Below are 18,089 nucleotides of genomic sequence, written 5' to 3'. Positions count from 1 at the left end.
GGATGTTCTCGACGAAAAATTTCGCCACTTCGGCTGTGCTGCCTTTTGGTGGAGCTTTAGTTTCAGCGAATACAGTGAGATAGTCCGTCGCCATGACGACCCACTTATTCCCGGATGTTACGGCCCCAACAAATCCATGCCAATCTGCTGGGATGGTCAGCGAGGAGGTTAGATCGGCTGTAGTAAACCTGCTGGCCTTGTCCGTAGTGTCTTGCATCGCTGACAGTCTCGGCATGTCTTGACGTAACGGGCGACGTGGGCGGTCACACGCCGAAAGTAATAGCTTTCCTGTATCCTCGACAGTGTCCGGGAGAATCCGAGGTGCCCAGCGGTTGGATCGTCGTGTAGGGCGTGCAGTACTTCTGGACGCAGCGCTGATGGTACAACAAGAAGGTAGCTGCCGCGGGCTGGTGAGATGTTCTTCACGAGGACGTTGTTTTGTAGCGTGAGCGAAGACAACCCGCTCTTAAGCGCCCGAGACACAACGTCGGTGTTCCCTTCCAAATACTCGACGAGGCCTTTTACGTCCGGGTCTGCTTGTTGCTGTTTAGTGAATCTTCCGCCCTTATGGCCTTCCAAGGGAGGCCATAACCACGACGACGCGACGGCCATAAGCGCAGCGAAGGCCATAAGCGCGACGACACCTTCCAAGGAAGGCGTCGTCGTCCTCGTCATCTTGCAGCGGGGATCAATGGGGGCGCGTGAAAAGCAGTCGACGTCAAAGTGTTTTCTTCCGGACTTGTATATTACGGTGACGTCATATTCTTGCAGTCTGAGGCTCCACCGCGCCAGCCGTCCTGAAAGGTCCTTTAAGTTAGCTAGCCAACACATCGCGTGATGGTCGCTGACGACTTTGAATGGAATGCCATAGAGGTAAGGGCGGAATATTGCTGTATCCCAAATAATGGCGAGGCATTCCTTTTCAGTCGCAGAATAATTGCCTTCCGCTTTTGACAGCGACCGGCTAGCATAAGATATCACCCGTTGAAGTCCGTCTTTGCTCGGGACTAGGATGGCACCGAGGCCTAGGCTACTGGCGTCACTGTGAATTTCGGTATCGCGTCCTCATTGAAGTGTGCAAGTACCGGCGGCGATTGCGTGCATCGTTTCAGTTCTTGAAATGCGTCGACCTGCGGTGGTTCCCACTTGGACTCGACATCACGTTTGGTTACATGTGTTAGCGGCTCCGCGATGGGCGAAAAGTCCTTGAGAAAGCGCCTATAGTAGGCACACATGCCAAGGAATTTGCGCACTGCCTTCTTGTCGATTGGCTGCGGGAACTTTGCGATGGCAGCTGTCTTCCGCGGGTCGGAGCGCACTCCAGATTTGCTGACGACGTGGCCTAGGAACAGAAGCTCATCGTAAGCGAAGCGGCACTTTTTCGGCTTCAGAGTGAGCCCTGATGACTTGACGGCCTCTAATACTGTCGCAAGCCGACCAAGGTGATCGTCATAATTTCCGGCGAAGACAGCGACGTCATCTAAATAAACAAGAAACGTCTGCCACTTCATTCCTGCTAACGCCGTGTCCATGACGCACTGTAACGTTGCAGGCGTCCAGCGTAGTCCGAATTGCATGACCTTGAACTCGTAGAGGCCGTCTGGCGTGATGAAGGCGGTCTTTTCGCGATCTCTCTCGTCGACGTCTATTTGCCAGTAGCCAGACTTGAGGACAATGGACGAGAAGTATTTAGCGTTGCAGAGCCGATCCAATGCGTCGTCTATCCATGGAAGGGGCTACACGTCCTTGTTCGTGACCTTGTTCATCATCATTATCATCATCACCATCATCAGACTGGTTACGCCCACTGCAGGGCAAAGGCCTCTCCTATACTTCTCCAACTACCCCAGTCATGTTCTAATTGTGGCCATGTCGTCCCTGCAAACTTCTTAATCTCACCTGCCCACCTAACTTTCTGCCGCCCCCTGCTACGCTTCCCTTCCCTTGGAATCCAGTCCGTAACCCTTAATGACCATCGGTTATCTTCGCTCCTCATTTCATGTCATGTCCTGCCAATGCCCATTTCTTTTTCTTGATTTCGACTAAGATGTCATTAACTCGCGCTTGTTCCCTCCCCCAATCTGCTGTTTTCTTATCCCTTAACGATACACCCATCATTATTCTTTCCATAGCTCGTTAAGGGGTCCTCAATTTAAGTAAAACCCTTTGCGTAAGCCTCCAGGTTTCGGACCCGTAGGTGAGTACTGGTGAGACACAGCTGTTATACACTTTTCTCTTGAGGGATAATGACAGCCTGGTGTTCATGATCTGAGAATGCCTGCCAAACGCACCCCAGCCCATTCTTATTCTTCTGATTATTTCCGTCTCATGATCCGGATCCGCGGTCACTACCTGCCCTAAGTAGATATATTCCCTTACCACTTCTAGGGCCTCGCTACCTATTGTAAATTGCTGTTCTGTTCCGAGATGGTTAAACATTACTTTAGTTATCTGCAGATTTTTAGACCCACTCTTCTGATTTGCCTCTCCAGGTCAATGAGCATAGATTGCAATTGGTCCCCTGAGTTACTAAGCAAGGCAATATCATCAGCGAATCGCAAGTTACTAAGGTATTCTCCATTAGCTCTTATCCCCAAGTCTTCCCAATCAAGGTCTCTGAATACCTCCTGTAAACGTGCTGTGAATAGCATGGGAGAGATCGTATCGCCTTGCCTGACACCTTTCTGTATGGGGATTTTGTTGCTTTGTTTATGGAGGACTACGTTGGCTGTGGAGCCACTATAGATATCTTTCAGTATTTTTACATACGGCTTTTCTACACCCCGATTCCGTAATGTCTCCATGACTGCTGAGGTTTCGACAGAATCAAACGCTTTCTCGTAGTCAATGAAAGCTATATGTAAGGTTTGCTTATATTGCGCACATTTCTCTATCACCTGATTGATAGTGTGAATATGGTCTATTGTTGAGTAGCCTTTACGGAATCCTGCCTGTTCGTTTGGTTGACGGAAGTATAAGGTGTTCCTGATTCTATTTTCGATTACCTTATCAAATACTTTGTAGGCAAATGCCAGTAAGCTGATCGGTCTATAATTTTTCAAGTCCTTGGCGTCCCCTTTCTTATGGATTAGGATTATGTTAGCGTTCTTCCAAGATTCCGGTACGCTCAAGGTCATGAGGCATTGTGTGTACAGAGTGGCCAGTTTTACTAGAACATTGTGCCCACCATCCTTCAACAAATCTGCTGTTACCTGATTCTCCCCAGCGGCCTTCCCCGTTTTCATAGCTCCCAAGGCGGTCTTTACTTCTTCCGGCGTTACTTGTGGCATTTCATATCCCTCTAGATTATTCTCGCTTCCATTGCCACTGGTACTGTATAAATCTCTGTAGAACTCCTCAGCCACTTGAACTATCTCATCCATATTGGTAATGATATTGCCGGCTTTGTCTCTTAACGCATACATCTGATTCTTGCCAATTCCTAGTTTATTCTTCACTGCTTTTAGGCTTCCTCCGTTCCTGAGAGCATGTTCAATTCTATCCATATTATACTTCCTTATGTCCGCTATCTTACGCTTGTTGATTAACATCGAAAGTTCAGCCAGTTCTATTCTTGCTGTAGGGTTAGAGGCTTTCATACATTAGCGTTTCCTGATGAGATGTTTCGTATCCTGCGATAGCTTACTGGTATCCTGTCTAACAGAGTTACCACCGACTTCTGTTGCACATTCTTTAATGATGCCCACAAGATTGTCGTTCATTGCTTCCAGACTAAGGTGCTCTTCCTGAGTTAAAGCCGAATACCTGTTCTGTAGCTTGTTCAGGCGATGATAACGAGCGCCTGATGATAACGATCGCCGGCGAGCTGGCGCGCGTGGTCAGCGTGTGCGATCGCGGCGCGGGCGTATGTAGTGGCGGAACGTGTGGCCGAGGACAGCAAAGTGTCTAAGGGCAACGCGGGTTCTCGGCCATTTAGGAGGTAGAATGGCGAATAGTCGGTGGTGTCGTGACACGATGAATTATACGCGAACGTCACATATGGTAAGTGAAGATCTCAGTCCTGGTGGTCGGTGGCAACGTATTTCGAAAGCATGTCGGTGATCGTCCGGTTGAGGCGCTCCGTGAGGCTGTTGGTCTGTGGGTGGTAGCACGTGCTGAATTGTGCTTTGTCGAGCGGGAGCGGAGGATGTCCTTGACGACTGCCGACAGAAAGCTGCGGCCACGGTCAGTGAGTAATTGGTGCGGAGCACCGTGCACTAAAATGATGTCATAGAGTAGAAAGTCAGCAACGTCAGTAGCGCAACTTGTCAGGAGGGCTCTGATGATTGCGTACCGCGTAGCATAATCAGTAGCGACGGCGAGCCATTCATTTGCGGAGCCAGAGAGCGAAACTGGTCCAAGAAGGTCTAGACCAACACAGAAAAAGCGTTCGGGTGGGATGTCGATTGGCTGGAGACATCCAGCTGGAGGTGTGGAGCGCTTCTTCCGGCGCTGACAGGGCTCACAAGTGGCAACGTAGCGCCACACGGAGCGGGCGAGTACACGGTCGTATGTGCGCGAGACGCCCAAGTGTCCAGCCAAGGGAGCGTCGTGAAGTTGGTGGAGGACAGTCGAACGCAGGTGCGATGCAATAACGAGCCGAAGGTCAAGGCCCTGTGGATCGAAATTGCGGCGGTATAATGTCCCCTCTTTAAGGAGAATCATCCGGAGAGAGGCGTCGCCAGGCGTTGACTCCAGACGGCCAATGAGAGCTCGTAATGAAGGATCGCGGCGTTGCTGGTTGCCGATTTCAAGCAACTGGGACACAGAGAAAACGCAAGCGATAGTATCCGCATCAGCCGGTTGTTCGACGGTGTAGTGGGACCAATAATCGGCATCCTGGTGCAAGCGTCCCGTCTTATATACCATGGAGAAGGTATATTCTTGCAGGCGTAAAGCCCAGCGAGCGAGTCGTCTCGTGGGGTCCTTGAGCGAGGGTAGCCAGCAGAGCGCGTGGTGATCAGTGATGACACAGAAGGGGCGTCCGTACAAGTATGGCCGAAACTTCGCAACAGCACACGCAAGAGCGAGGCACTCGCGCTCTGTGATTGAACAATTGCGCTTGGCTGGTGATAGAAATCGGCTGGCATAGGCTATAATGCGATCATGTCCACGCTGGTGTTGTGCTAACACTGCTCCTATGCCGTGACCACAGGCATCAGTTCGAACTTCCGTTAAGGCAGACGGGTCAAAGTAGGCCAGAATTAGAGGTGTGGGGTAAGGAGAGCAGTGACCTGGGAAAAATATGCGACATGGTCAGGTCTCCAACAAAATGGGGCGTCTTTCTTCAAGAGGTTGGTAAGGGGGCGTGCGATGGTCGCAAAATCCTTCACAAAGCATCAAAAATAAAAGCACAGCCCTACGAAACTATGAACGTCCTTGGTAGACTTCGGGACAGTAAAGTTCGTAACAGCGCGTCCACGTAATTACCGTCAGGTACAGCTGGTCAGGAGAACAAGTCGACGTGTGTCACAGAGTGAGGCAGTACGGGAATAAAATCCATGCAGCTCAAACGGCTTGGAGGCGGGTCCACAGGGTCGGCAAGAAGAGGCAAGTCAAGGCGAAGTGAGCCGGCCGAACAGTCAATGAGGGCACAATGATTGGCAAGGAAATCGAGACCGAGAATGAGTTCGTGAGAGCAATGCTCGATGACGGTGAAGAGAACGACGGTGTGTCTCTCAGCAATGGTGAGTCGGGCAGAGCACATGCCAACAATAGCGACAGCCTCTCCGTCGGCGACTTGTACAACTCGGTTCGGGGCGGGCGTCAGAACTTTCTTGAGCCGACGGCGACGAGCAGCACTCATAATGGACACATGCGCCCCTGTGTCAATCAATGCGCACGCAGGGACTTTGTCGACAAGAACGTCCAAAAGAGTCTTGTTCGTGGGTAAGGTGAAGCGAGAATCTCGTGCCAATGTCCTCATTGCAGCTTCACCTCCAGAAGCCGCACTGTCTTGTTTTCCGGTCGGGGGTGCGGTGAGTAGGTCGGAAAAGGAGCACGGCGTGACGGGGGCGGACGAGATTGACGACGGGAGGGAGAAGGCGACTGGGAGTAGCGTGGTCGTGTCAAAGGTGTTGCAGGGTCAGATGATGGAGTGGGCATAGAAGAGGCGAAAGAAAAGGACGGACCAGAGGGGCGAGGGCGGTAATCAGGAGAATAGCGCGTCGGTGAAGTTCTGCAGCTGCGGCAGTAGCGAGCGACATGTCCAATGCTTCGGCAGTTAAAACATGTCGGCTTGTCGTCCACGGTTCGCCATTCGGAGAACTTGCGCTCCATAAGAGGAGTAAGAATAACGTGGTGGGGACGTGCGAACAGAAAGAGGTTCCGAGCGTACAGAACGAATGGATAGCAGGCCGACGTTGGACAACTCTTGACGGATGACGGCCTGGATGAAGGAGATTGTCACCGGAGAATGATCACGTGACGCGAATGAAGGGGCCGCGGTTGTGCCGCTTCGACCTCACGACGAATGATGCGGGTCAACTTGTCACATCTGGTGGAAAAGGTCATCACAGGATGACGTAGCAGCTGTGTTGGGAAGTCGTGTGATGTGCTGGGATACCCGGTGGCTTTTAGCATGCTCGAGACGGCGGCACTCCTTGAGGATCGTCTCGAAGTTGGTGACGTTCGTAAACACCAGTAAATTGAAGGCGTCGTCAGCAATGCCTTTGACGACGTGATTAACCTTATCGTCCTCGAACACGGTCGGGTCAACCTTGGGACAAAGGGCCAAGACGTCGAGAATGTACGACACGTAGTACTCGGTCGACGTCTGTACACGTCTGGCAAGGGCTTTCTTGGCATTGGCTTGGCGACCGAACGGATTGCCAAAAAGGTCGCGGAGCTTCCCTTTAAAGAGATCCCAGCTCGAGATCTCCTTTTCGTGAGTCTGGAACCATGCAAGTGGAGCTCCGTCGAGGTAGAAAAGCACGTTCGCAAGCCTAATAGTCGGATCCCACCTGTGACTGGTGCTGACACGTTCGTATAAGCGGAGCGAGTCGTCAACATCAGGACTGCTGACTCCGTTGAAAACACCAGGATCCCGAGGGGGGGGGGGGAGGGAAACGGCGACGTAGGTCGGGGGTGCAGGCGGAGACGGTTGCGTAGATGAAGTGCCGCCAGCAGGAGCCTAAGTTGCAATGTCGCCGTTGCGACCACTGCGAAGCTCTATGACGGGTACGGGGAACGTCCACCTCAAGCAAATTAATGTTAAGTGTAGCTGAAGCCCAATGCTATATACAATTTATTTACAGGGAAAGTGACGGAAGGCCAAAATGGCGATGCTATATCAAGCGGGCACACGTCATCTTCTTCCTCCTCAGTGCAGCCACACTGTGGTGGCTGTTCCGTAGCAATATCTTTACACAGACGCTATTGTTCATCTCTATAACGTGCTGCTTCTTAGTAGAATTAAATGAAATCAAATCGAATAATTTATTTCCCTGAAAGAAGTTCGTGCGTTCAACTTCCGGTCGAGATGGCCGCATTTGGCTGGCCATGAATTAAAAAAACAATAAAATAGGCGAAAGAAAAATAAACGTTAGCATAACGAGTTTTTTGTTCACGACATAAAAGACCCAGGTGGTTGCAATTTGTCCCCAGCTCTGTCATATTTACACAGTAAGACAAACGCCATGCATGAATCATCATAGGGCCTGTGCGCCGGGAGCTGGCAAAGATCCAATAGCGCTTTTCGGTAACACAGAACCATGCCGCTTTCTGCGATAGCTCTTGAAGAGACGAAATGTTACGGGACCTCATTCATACCTGTTTGAAGCGGAAGAGATGCATTGAAAGTGCTTAAAAGGCTCTGACACCTTTATTTTCGTAAATATTGTACTTTTCGTTATCGTTCGTCTTTTTCAGGCACTTGTGAATGAAGAGGGTTTCTACAAGCACGAGAAAAGAAACGTCATAGGTAAGTGATTGTTCAGACGGTGTTCTAGGGTACCTGCACCAAAATGGATCAAAACAAAAAGCTCGCAGATCTCACGCACTGCTAGAATTGATGTTACGCGAAACGTATCGCAGTAGCCGGCTAAGGAGGATGCTTTCACGTTTTGCATAGAGAGAGAGAGAGACAACTTTACTGGTCCATTATGAAATGGAATGCGTTAAACATCTGATGGGGTGGCTGCCTCTTCGCGGACTCCATAAGCTTCCAGGCCGCCTGGCCCCTGTGGATCAGTCAGAGCTGGTCTTCCAGGGCGGGCCTGGACAGCATGATCTCCCATCGCTCGTAAAGGGTGGGGATAGCAGGGGGTTAGTTATGCGTATAGGGGGGGAGGGGTGGGCTATGAAAAAAATCGCACTCTCCCATGACATGCCGAAGGGTGCCTAATGCATTGCAGTGAGGACATGTGTTCTTGTATCTCTCTGGGTATATTTTGTTCTGGAGGCAGGGGTGCACCCCTGCCTCCAGAACAAAATATACAGCCAATATACAGGCGAAACCAGGCAGGATCCTTTCCCCATGTAGAAGAGATCCTGCCTGGATTTGCCTGTATATTGTTTGCTCGGCTCCGGTCAAAGAGTGGTGGGGGTGCGGGAATGTCTTCGTGCCATCCCTGCAATATTTGACTATATCTGTGTAATTGGTGATAGGTTGCCATCCCCTTGCCTCCTCCTCGTTGGCCCGGGAGTTTAGCGCTCGGGCCTGTTGAGCATATTTATTGCCCTCAATTGAAGAGTGAGCGGGGGGCCAAACTAATTCGATTGCTTGTTTAGGAGGCGTAGCTTCACCAATGATTTTTAGTGCCGCAAGGGACACCCAGCCAGATCTGGAGTTCTTGTATGCAGCTTGTGAGACTGTGACGATTTTGGTGACGTTAGGTTGCAGGAGTGCGGGAGCTATCGCCGCTTCTTCTGCTTCTTCCGAAGACGGAGTGTAGACTGATGCGCAGGTGACCAGCTTTTCTAGCCCGGTTACCACGACTGTTGCCCTCGTGGAGCGTTTGGATAGAGGCGTTTGTGTATTGAACAGTGTTGTCTTCTTCCAGGGCCCTGGAGATGCCTCTTGCCCGGGCATCTGGTCGTCCGGTATACCTTCTGGGGTTCATGTTGCGTGGTAGTGGTTTGCATTCCAGCTTCTCAGTCAACTTTTCGGGTTATTGGTCGTGGCGGATTTAGTGCGATTCTTGCCATTCAATCTTGCGGAGGACGCTTCTCCCTGCCTTGGTCTGGCTAAGGCCTACCCTTTGATTGGATAGGTCGGTTTCTACGAGCTCGGCTATTGTGTTGTGGACTCCCATTTGAAGTAGTATTGTCGTGGATGAATTTATGGCAATACCCAGGGCCTGCTTCGTGGCTTTCCTGATTATTGCACCAAGTTTAGGCGTGTGTAACCTGAAAAGAAAGACGACAATGGTGAAGATGATCGTACGGCTGCAATAGCACGACTTCTACCGCGGTTGCTCGACACCAATTAAACGAGATACCGCTCGTTAGGTTCTGCACACGCAGTCAGCGGGGGTTATCGAAAGAAACGCGGATTTCAACGTGATCTGCGACGAACTTTTTCACCATTGTCACGCGCGTCCGTCTAGGTCATGTGGTCTACGTTAAAACGAGGATGACATCTGTACTCTGGCAAAGAAATGTTGAAACACCATAAATAAGGGCTGGTTGCGAAGCGGTACAACGTCGCACGCTATCGAGATGGTGGTAGTAAAGCACTCCGAGCGAAGTTCTGAGGAATGTGGGACAATCCCGGAGATGACGCAGTCTAACACAGCGACCCCAAGGCATGGAGCTGCCACGACAAAAGAGAGCGAGAAGGAGGCGCTTGACGCGCGTGGGAAACCTTTCAATCAGCTGGCTGCCTTTGGAACGAAGGAAACATGCGTATTTGACCGGGGCCGAAAGACGCTCCCAAGAGCCTACAGCACTACCGTACAGGAGTACAGTTTTATTATACATAAATAAATCCATGCTCTTCAGCAGCTGTGAGTAGCCAGTGCCTGAGAGATTGGCTCGCAGTCGTCTTCCATTTCTTTCAGAACGGGGCGGTCCCCCGCCATTTAGAAAAAAATTCAGCCTTGTTCAGCATATTATTACATCTTTAATGCGCAAACGTCATTTGAATGGTGTGAGATTTCACAGTTTTTTTCGATTTGGCGTGACATTCAGGCGACGTGGGCGCAGCGCGAGAGCTTCTGACCAACAGCAGAGGGGGAGAGAGAGAGAGAAAAAAACTTTATTGTGCCGAGCTCGACATCTTCTTAGACGCTGCCGATGGAAGTGGTTCCCTCTTGATGGGACCCATATGCTTCCCAAGCCGCCTGGCCCCTGGAGATCAGGACGAGCAGGTCTTCCAGGGCGGAGTTGGTTAACAAGGTCTCCCATCGCTCGGTAAGAGTGGATGAGGGATGGGGTAGGGTAGGGGGGCAGGTAAGAGGTGCGGGGATCGCCTTGAAGAAATCGCATACTCCATGACATGTCAGAGCGTGCCTAACTGAGTTTTCAAAAAAATTACATTCCTTCTGGTACTATTCTGGGTACATGTTGTTTTGAAGGTAAGGGTGCGGGAAGGTTCCTGCCTGTATCTACCTGTAGATCTCTAGCTGTTCTCTGCTAAGCGATTTGTGAGTATTGGGGTAACGGCACCTCTCCGTCTTGTAATGATTCGTAATGTCCCTATAACTAATTATGGAGAATGGCTCACCTTCCTCTACCCGGTGTTTCATATCTCGGGCGAACTGGTGGGCAAGGTCGTTGTCCTCTAGCCCAGAGTGAGCCGGTGTCCATATCAACTCAACTTTCCTTTCAGATACGTCGCGTTTACTCTTGAGAACATCTAGTGCCATAAAAGACACCCACCCCTCTCTGTAGCTGTTATACGCCTTTTCGAGTCAGTTACAATTCTTCCCACCTTGGGCTGCGCGAGTGCTAGCGCTATCGTGGCCTCTTCTGCCACCTCCGGAAAAGACGTCTTGATGGAGGCGCAGGTTATGAGCACATCCCGCGTCGTAACTGCCAGCTTGGCTTTCGATGAAAACTTGGGTAACGAAACGTCTGTGAAGTGTGCGACCCCCTCTTCCTGTTCTACTATTTGGCCTAAAGTATCCGTCAAGGCTGCTATACGAGGCGCCCTGTGGCCATCGTTACGACTCGACCTCATCTTTCGAGGAAGTGGCTTACTGTCGATTTTATGCGCCCGTAACCTGGGTAATGGCCCCGTTTCCTTCCGCTCTGCCACTTGTCAGCCCAATTTGGCAAGAACGTGACATCCCGCCGACGTTGACTGAGTCCAACTCTTTGATTGGATAGATGAGCTTCTATAACTCTTCAACGACACTATGCTTGGCCATGCCGAGAAGCTTGCTGGTCGAAGAATGCTTTGGCATGCCCAGCGCCATATTGGTTGCCTTGCGTATAATGACGTTCAATTGGTCCCTGTCATTCTTGAGTAACTGGAGGTACGGCGCCGCGTAGACGATGCGCTACGTCACGAAGGCCTGGACGAGCGTCAGTGCATCGTCCTCCTTCAATTCCCTTTGTCTGTTTGTGACTCTTCTGATCATGTTCGAATTCCGTTCCGTTGAAACCTTGATTTCGTCGATTGACGCCCCCGCCCTCCCATTGTTCTGGAAGATGACACCCAGGATACGTCCTTGCGTGAATGGCATTATGGTGGTCCTATCGGTGGTGATGCGGACGTTCTCTTGGTCTCCTTTCTTCCTTCTTGGTTTGATGAGTAATTCTGACTTCTGTGGCGAGCAACTGAGGCCGCACGATATAGCGAACTCCTGCATGGTGTTTGCAACTCTCTGAAGGGTCTCCTCGATCCAACTCTCCGACCCTGCCCTCCACGTCCACACTGTGATATCGTCAGCATAGAGAGCGTGATCTATGCCCTCTATGTCTTGAAGCAAAGCCGGGGAGGCAGAGGGCCAGGTTGAGGAGAAGCTGCGAAAGAACCGATTCTTGAGTGGTGCCTCTATCTCCAAGGCCTATAGGTTTCGACTTCTCCTGCCCAATTTTGATCGTTGCCGTTCTATTGCTTACGAAATGCTGCACATATTTCAATTTTAGCTTTCCGCACCCTCTTTGCCGCAGGTGTCGGATAATACTTTCGTGTGTGACGTTATCGAAGTGTGCCTTGCAGGTCGTCACACATCTTCATCCAATTTTCCCTGCATAGTTCGTCCGCATGCTCCGTCACCTGCTTGTTGACCGACTGTATACGTCTGCGAAGCTTCTTGTTATGTCTTTGCCTATTCCACCCTCAAGTAAGACCGTGCATGGCCGCCAACACGTGGCTAAGACTGCTGTTTACGAGGGGAATTTGCGCGGTCGTAGTAATCTGCTGCGTAAATTTCTTTAGAAATTCGCCTTGCTTTTGGCCCACGCCTCATACGTCTTGGTGTCTTGGTCCTCGTCCTGACCTTCATTGTCTGCGCTTCTACGTAACCGGTCCCAGTCTGCAATGTTGGCTTCACCCAGTTTCGCCTTGATGTCGGTCCCCCCAAAGGTTACACAAATTATATCGTAATCCGAGCCAAACATTTCCCTCGTGTTACGCCGGGTTACGTCGTGGTTCCCGCGAACTAGCGTCACATCAGGAGTGGTGTCCCTGAACGTGCTAGTGCCTGTCCTGGTCGGTACGCCCGGTTCGTTAACCACCTCCATGTCGTGATCCTCTATAGGTTTTACCAACCGGTTTCCTCTTTTGGACGAAAATTCGACACCCCACATCGTGTGGGCGGCGTTGTAATCTCCTAGCACTAAAATCGGTCTTGTTCCTGCTTCTTTAATGCAGTCCAATATGTGCCCTCAAAGTCGATGATCCTGCTGAACGGTCGGCAATAAGCATTCAAGACGAGAATGTTCTTGTCAGCCCCCCCTCTGCTGCTGTGAATTTCGATGGGCGTATGTTCGCAGCCTCGATGAGCGGTCACGCGCTGTGTAGCCGTCATGTTGCTGCGGACGAAGACCGCAGTACCCTTCCCGCTAGGGTCCGTATACCTAATGTATGCAGCGAGCTTGGCCCGGCCGTTGGTCACTTGTAACGCTGTCATATCCGGTTTCTGGTCCAATTTATCAACGTATAGTTGTAACTCCCCTATCTTGTTTCTAATACCCCTACAGTTCCATTGAAATAACGTCGCAGTTTCTTTCTGCTTTCCTTCAGTATTCGTCATTTTCTACTTCTTGAGCAGTAGATTTACGCACGGAACAAACTTTTCGCGGCCTGACTCGTAGATAAAGTCGTGAGGCCTTCATCTTGGCAGCCGTGAGATGCTTATTTTTCTCCTCCAACGTCATGGCTCTAACGGAGACTTGGGTGCATTTGGGATCCACATTATCCATTCTTACTTTTAGACTGTTCACTTTCGCAGACATTTGAGAAACTTGGCTGGAGATTGGTGTAAAGCATGCTCATGACCGACTCCATTGTCGGAGGAATGGCGGCCTCGGCCTTCGCTTCCTCCATGGCAACAACTGCCGTTTCTGTCTGTGGAGCTTGCGTCACTGACTGCGTCAACGCCAGTGACGTGATCAGCTTCATCGCCACTGGAGCAGAGCTGGTGGTCTCTCTCTTGTGTAGTTTCCCTTTAACTGCACTGACATCATTATCACTGTTTTTGTTCTACTGAGCGTCTCGACACGCTGCATCATTGCTTTTCTCTGATTGTTTTGACTATATATTTGATTGTTCTGCCTTTTTATCATCTTCTTGAGTTCCAAGCAGTGTCTACACTCGTTCTCTTTGGAAGGGCGGGATGAGGAGAGGGGGGGGAATTGCTTTTGTCAAGAGCGACGGGAGACCCCACTGCCCAGCCCACCTATTTCTCGGCGCCGTTGCTCCACCGGGTCTTCGACTAGGACCTCGAACGAGATTCGCGCCTGTGAGCCTCAGCTGCCGATGGTGACATGATATCGCTCGTGCTTCTCCCTCGCTTTGTCTTGGAGCGGCTGCGACGCCCGCCCGGCGCCTGCCATGCTGTCTGCTGTCACGCTGGCCCCCTCGGCTGTTGCCACTGCTGCTGCAACTGTTCTCGTTGGTGACGTTCCCAACGCCGTTTACGAACGACGTATGGCGTCTTGAATCTCGCTGTACACTCCTTGTCCACGGTGAGATGGTTGCCCCGCAGAGGCTGCACTTGGGGTTACTGCTAACGTGGCTTTTTTCGGGACTATTCATGCCGCAACCATGGCATATTTTGTCTTCGGGATTAGGACAAACGTCCATCCGGTGACCGAGGCGATCACACCAGTAGCACATATCGATCTGCTTGCGATACAGCGAACACTCGACAATCAGGTTGCCATATCTGATGTAGTTTGGGACCTGGTGCCGTTGAATGCAATGACAACCGTCGTCGTCTTGCATAAGCGGTTGGCTTGCATAGCAGTTGGATTATACTCTTGAACGATGTGGTCTTTGATTTCTTGAATGGTGTCTGTCCTCGGGACACCCCTGATGACGCCCTTAACGGTGCCATGGGGGGCGGTCTCGTAGGCGCTGACTTCGTGTGCTATGCCGTTGATAATGAAGCTCCTGACTCCCGAGTTGAGGTCTGCGTTCTCTCGCTTAGGCGTACTGATAACGACTATGTTTTGCTGTTTGCTCGGGCAGACAACATCTTGCGTCCCCTCATCGCCCCTCACGTTCACCGCTGCGACGATGGCTCGGCTGATATAGAATCTAGATAGTTCCCCAAAGTTCAGATCTCCACTCGGACGCATGACGACCTTGATATCTTGCCTCGGTAACACAGGAATACTCGCTGCCTTGAGCAGCTTGCTCTTGAAATTTTTCCGCTGCGAGCGGCGATGCCCGGCAGCCGCCGGCCCCCCGTAAACGGGCGTTAGGCTTAGCTTGCTCTCTTGCTCCTGGGCCTTCTCCCCGGCGACGCGCCAGCCAAATATCTCGAAAACTTCCTCCGGCATTATCTCTTCACCCTCCACTTAGAAACCCATAGTGGACGCCATTATCTTGACGCACTTCGCCTCTAGGTCCCCGCCAAAGTCGATGCCCCCTCCGGAGCACGCCTAAGCACGGCCGCTAGGCCCTGCTTTCTTTACGCTTAGCTGGCAGCGACACTGTGCTCCTAGAAAAAATCCTTCTAAATCGGAGAAAAATGGTTTCCAACCTCAAATCTTGGTATCTACACGGTCCTTGTAACTTCACGGATGCCGCTGTGTGAGAACTTGCATGAGCTGGGTTGAATTACCGGGCCTTTTGCCGAGAAATCGAGGAGCACATGTGAGACACGTCAGCTCATACCATGGCTCATACCCGCATCCCCAGCAGCAGAGGGCCAATGGAGAAAAGGCTCCGAATCAGAAATAATTATTTTTCTCCTTCAGTCTAATTACACACAATGACTGCGGATCATATCACTTGGGGAGCTATGACGGTTTCATGACATCGTATGATAGACAGGCAAAATGAGTGTGGCCACAAAAATTTTTTCCAGACGTGGAGGACTGATTGCAGAAATGGAATAGAGAAGTCGGGAAGAGCTTTACGTTATAGCACCCCAGACCGCTGTCGTTAAGCTGTGAGTGGACTACCCGCCGTGGTAGCTCAGTGGCTATGGTGTTGGGCTGCTGAGCACGAGGTCGCGGGATAAAATCCCGGCCACGGCGGTCGCACTTCGATGGGGGCGAAATGCGAAAAACACCCTTGCACTCAGATTTTAGGTGCACGTTAAAGAACTCCAGGTGGCTGACATTTCCGGAGTCCTCCACTACGGCGGGCGCCATAATCAGAAAGTGGGCTTGTCACGTTAAATCCCATAATTTATTTTTGTTAAATTTTATGAGTGGACTCCAGGCGGCTCGGCTTTCTTGCAAAGCTGAAAGGCAGGTCCACTGAATTTTTGTTGTCTGAGTGTTTTATTTTTGTAATCATTCGGCTGTCACCGATTTTAGGGGTCAGATTTTGGCTGGTATAAGTGATGAATGATCACCGACGGTCCGGTCACACAATCGATTTGAAGCTCTCACGCTAGAGGCGTTGCTGGACCACGTCGCCAGCTTCCATCGTCGCAGCCATACATGATCCCCATCTTTAAGGGGCCTTAGCCCCGCGCACTCTTAGCCGACCTCAAGCGTGCAGAGAGGAAAAAAGCGACATGAGAAAATACGGATAACTGACTGAAAAAGCCACGGGAAAGGATTGTACCTTCGACTGCTTTATACCTAAGGTGACCCTTACTTCATAATAACTGATAGGTAGTTTCAGAGCGAAAATCTGGGACTCCGACACAGGTTTCGTTCCAGCCTCTGCCTTGACTGACACTCCATACCGAGCACGCCGCCGCACGGCGTCGTTGAGCGATAACAATTGGGAAGGTCCCCCTATCATTGGCGTCAACCTCTGAATTTTGGATGGCCTTATATGGGCCTCCAAATTTTCCATACAAATGCGGCAAAAATTGGGCAAGTGATCAGTTCCTGCTGAACACTGACTGGTTAACCCATGTCAAAATGAATGAATAGAATTCACTGACAGGAAAGACAGAGAGGTCGACCTGAGCTAGTGCGCTCTAGTCTGCTACTCTGCACTGGGGAAGAGGGAAGGGGAGTGAAAGTATTAGGATGGAGGATGATGATAAGAGAAGTGATGAGTGCTTATGTACATGAGACAGTTGCCTCGCTAGAGCCGCTCGTCGAGCTTGGTGTCCTGCAGGAACTTCAACAATACTTTTGCTGCACGCACTGAAATTGCAGTGTCAGTCCATGGGCCGAGGACAGCTTCCTCCGACAGTAGTTGTCTTCCAACGCTGGCTAGGAAACTGTCTAACGTCCTTCGCTCCAGCATATATGCTGGGCAGTCGCACTGTAGGTGTTGCAGTATTTCGGGCATCTGGCAGTGTACACAATCAGGGTTGTCCGATTGGCCCATGAGGTGTGCGTAGCGACGGGTGAAAGCAACGGCGAGCAGAATCCTGTGTAGCAATGATGTTTTGCTCCGTGTAAGCTTCGGGGGCAAACAGAATTTACCGTCTGGGTCAATCGTATGTAGACGTCTGTGAATATTATCAGAGTGGGCTCTTTAAGCCTTTGTAAGGTCCTGCATGAGTGCCTTGATCATGGAATTGGTGTCAGGTCGCGAGTAGGCAATCCGTACTACATCAGAGGAAGTGAAATTGTGTATCAGATAGCGGTGATTGCAAACAACAACCGGCACCTTAGTTGAAATAGTCAGGTGTTGTAACAAAAAATTTCAGCTGGCATCGTTCCGAACCCTAAATATATAGCATGCATCGAAACAGCGACCAAGCATGTAAGCCTGTGGGACTCGAAGAAATGTTCACAGCCAAATTCAAAGTCAACCTTCCGCATCATTGGTATATGGAATGCTTGACCATATTAAAGAAAGCCTGTTCGTGCTCAGCGTTTTTCTTCTTTTTGACAAAATGAAGCGCAAGTAAAGAATGCTGGAACTCTCTACCCCAAGGCGAAACAACGAAAGACATAGCCTGGTTTAGCGGTGCACTGAATGCGCATCAGGACACTCGCATGGTCTGGTGCGCCACCCATGGTATGGCCAGTGAGACCGAAGGAAAAACCTTCGCCCTTTGCCAGCACCCAAACAAACGATTAGATGGATTTAAGGTTGTGGTTACCACGTCCGCTCCGTTCAGCCTAGTCCATGGATAGGCTGGTCAAACCGCATAACCGAAGTGATCGGTTATTCTATCGTTTTTTTTTCGCTTAACAGTGCCCGGATATTCAGATTGCCGGATAACTTGTTCTTCTGTACTTGTGGCGAAATCGCCTCTATGTCTCTTGCTTGTTCTTATATATTTGCGATTACTTTTGCTACCGCTCGTGCAAAACCGATATCTGCTCTTGTTAGCTTGCTTACCTTTCTTTCTTTTTATATGTTTCTTTGGGAATTGCTGTATCCGAATATTGGAACAGCCGGCTAAACAGGTATTTAAACCGTATGTTCTAAGTATCCGTTTCTTGAAATTCGCACAACGGTATAACCAGTTTTCGATACTGGATTCACTTCCCTCCGGTTAAACCGGATAGCCAGTTTGACGGTTATTCGCAAGCACTAGTCGATACCGTGACGGCACTCTAGCGACAGTACCAAAGTCACAGCGGGAATCCGCCTAGAGCAT

The 18,089-nt window shown here is 50.6% G+C and overlaps 1 protein-coding gene across 3 annotated transcripts in view; it reads left to right on the top strand.

Annotated features, from left to right (window-relative positions):
* The window catches only part of LOC139049878 (uncharacterized), a 71,196-nt gene that overhangs the window by 37,529 nt on the left and 15,578 nt on the right, over positions 1 to 18,089 (top strand). For 2 of the 3 annotated variants that reach the window (XM_070525738.1, XM_070525736.1), the window contains one exon: positions 7,870 to 7,921. The exons of the other annotated variant lie outside the window; for it this stretch is intronic. In XM_070525738.1, the coding sequence (XP_070381839.1) occupies positions 7,870 to 7,921 (52 nt within the window). The remainder of the gene's footprint in view (positions 1 to 7,869; positions 7,922 to 18,089) is intronic. 3 annotated transcript variants of the gene reach the window in all.

The sequence above is a fragment of the Dermacentor albipictus genome, chromosome 9 (genome assembly GCF_038994185.2).
Source record: "Dermacentor albipictus isolate Rhodes 1998 colony chromosome 9, USDA_Dalb.pri_finalv2, whole genome shotgun sequence".
Taxonomy (NCBI): Eukaryota; Metazoa; Arthropoda; class Arachnida; order Ixodida; family Ixodidae; genus Dermacentor; species Dermacentor albipictus.
The sequence above is the reverse complement of the archived record's forward strand: the minus strand, read 5'-3'. Positions and strand labels throughout refer to the sequence as shown.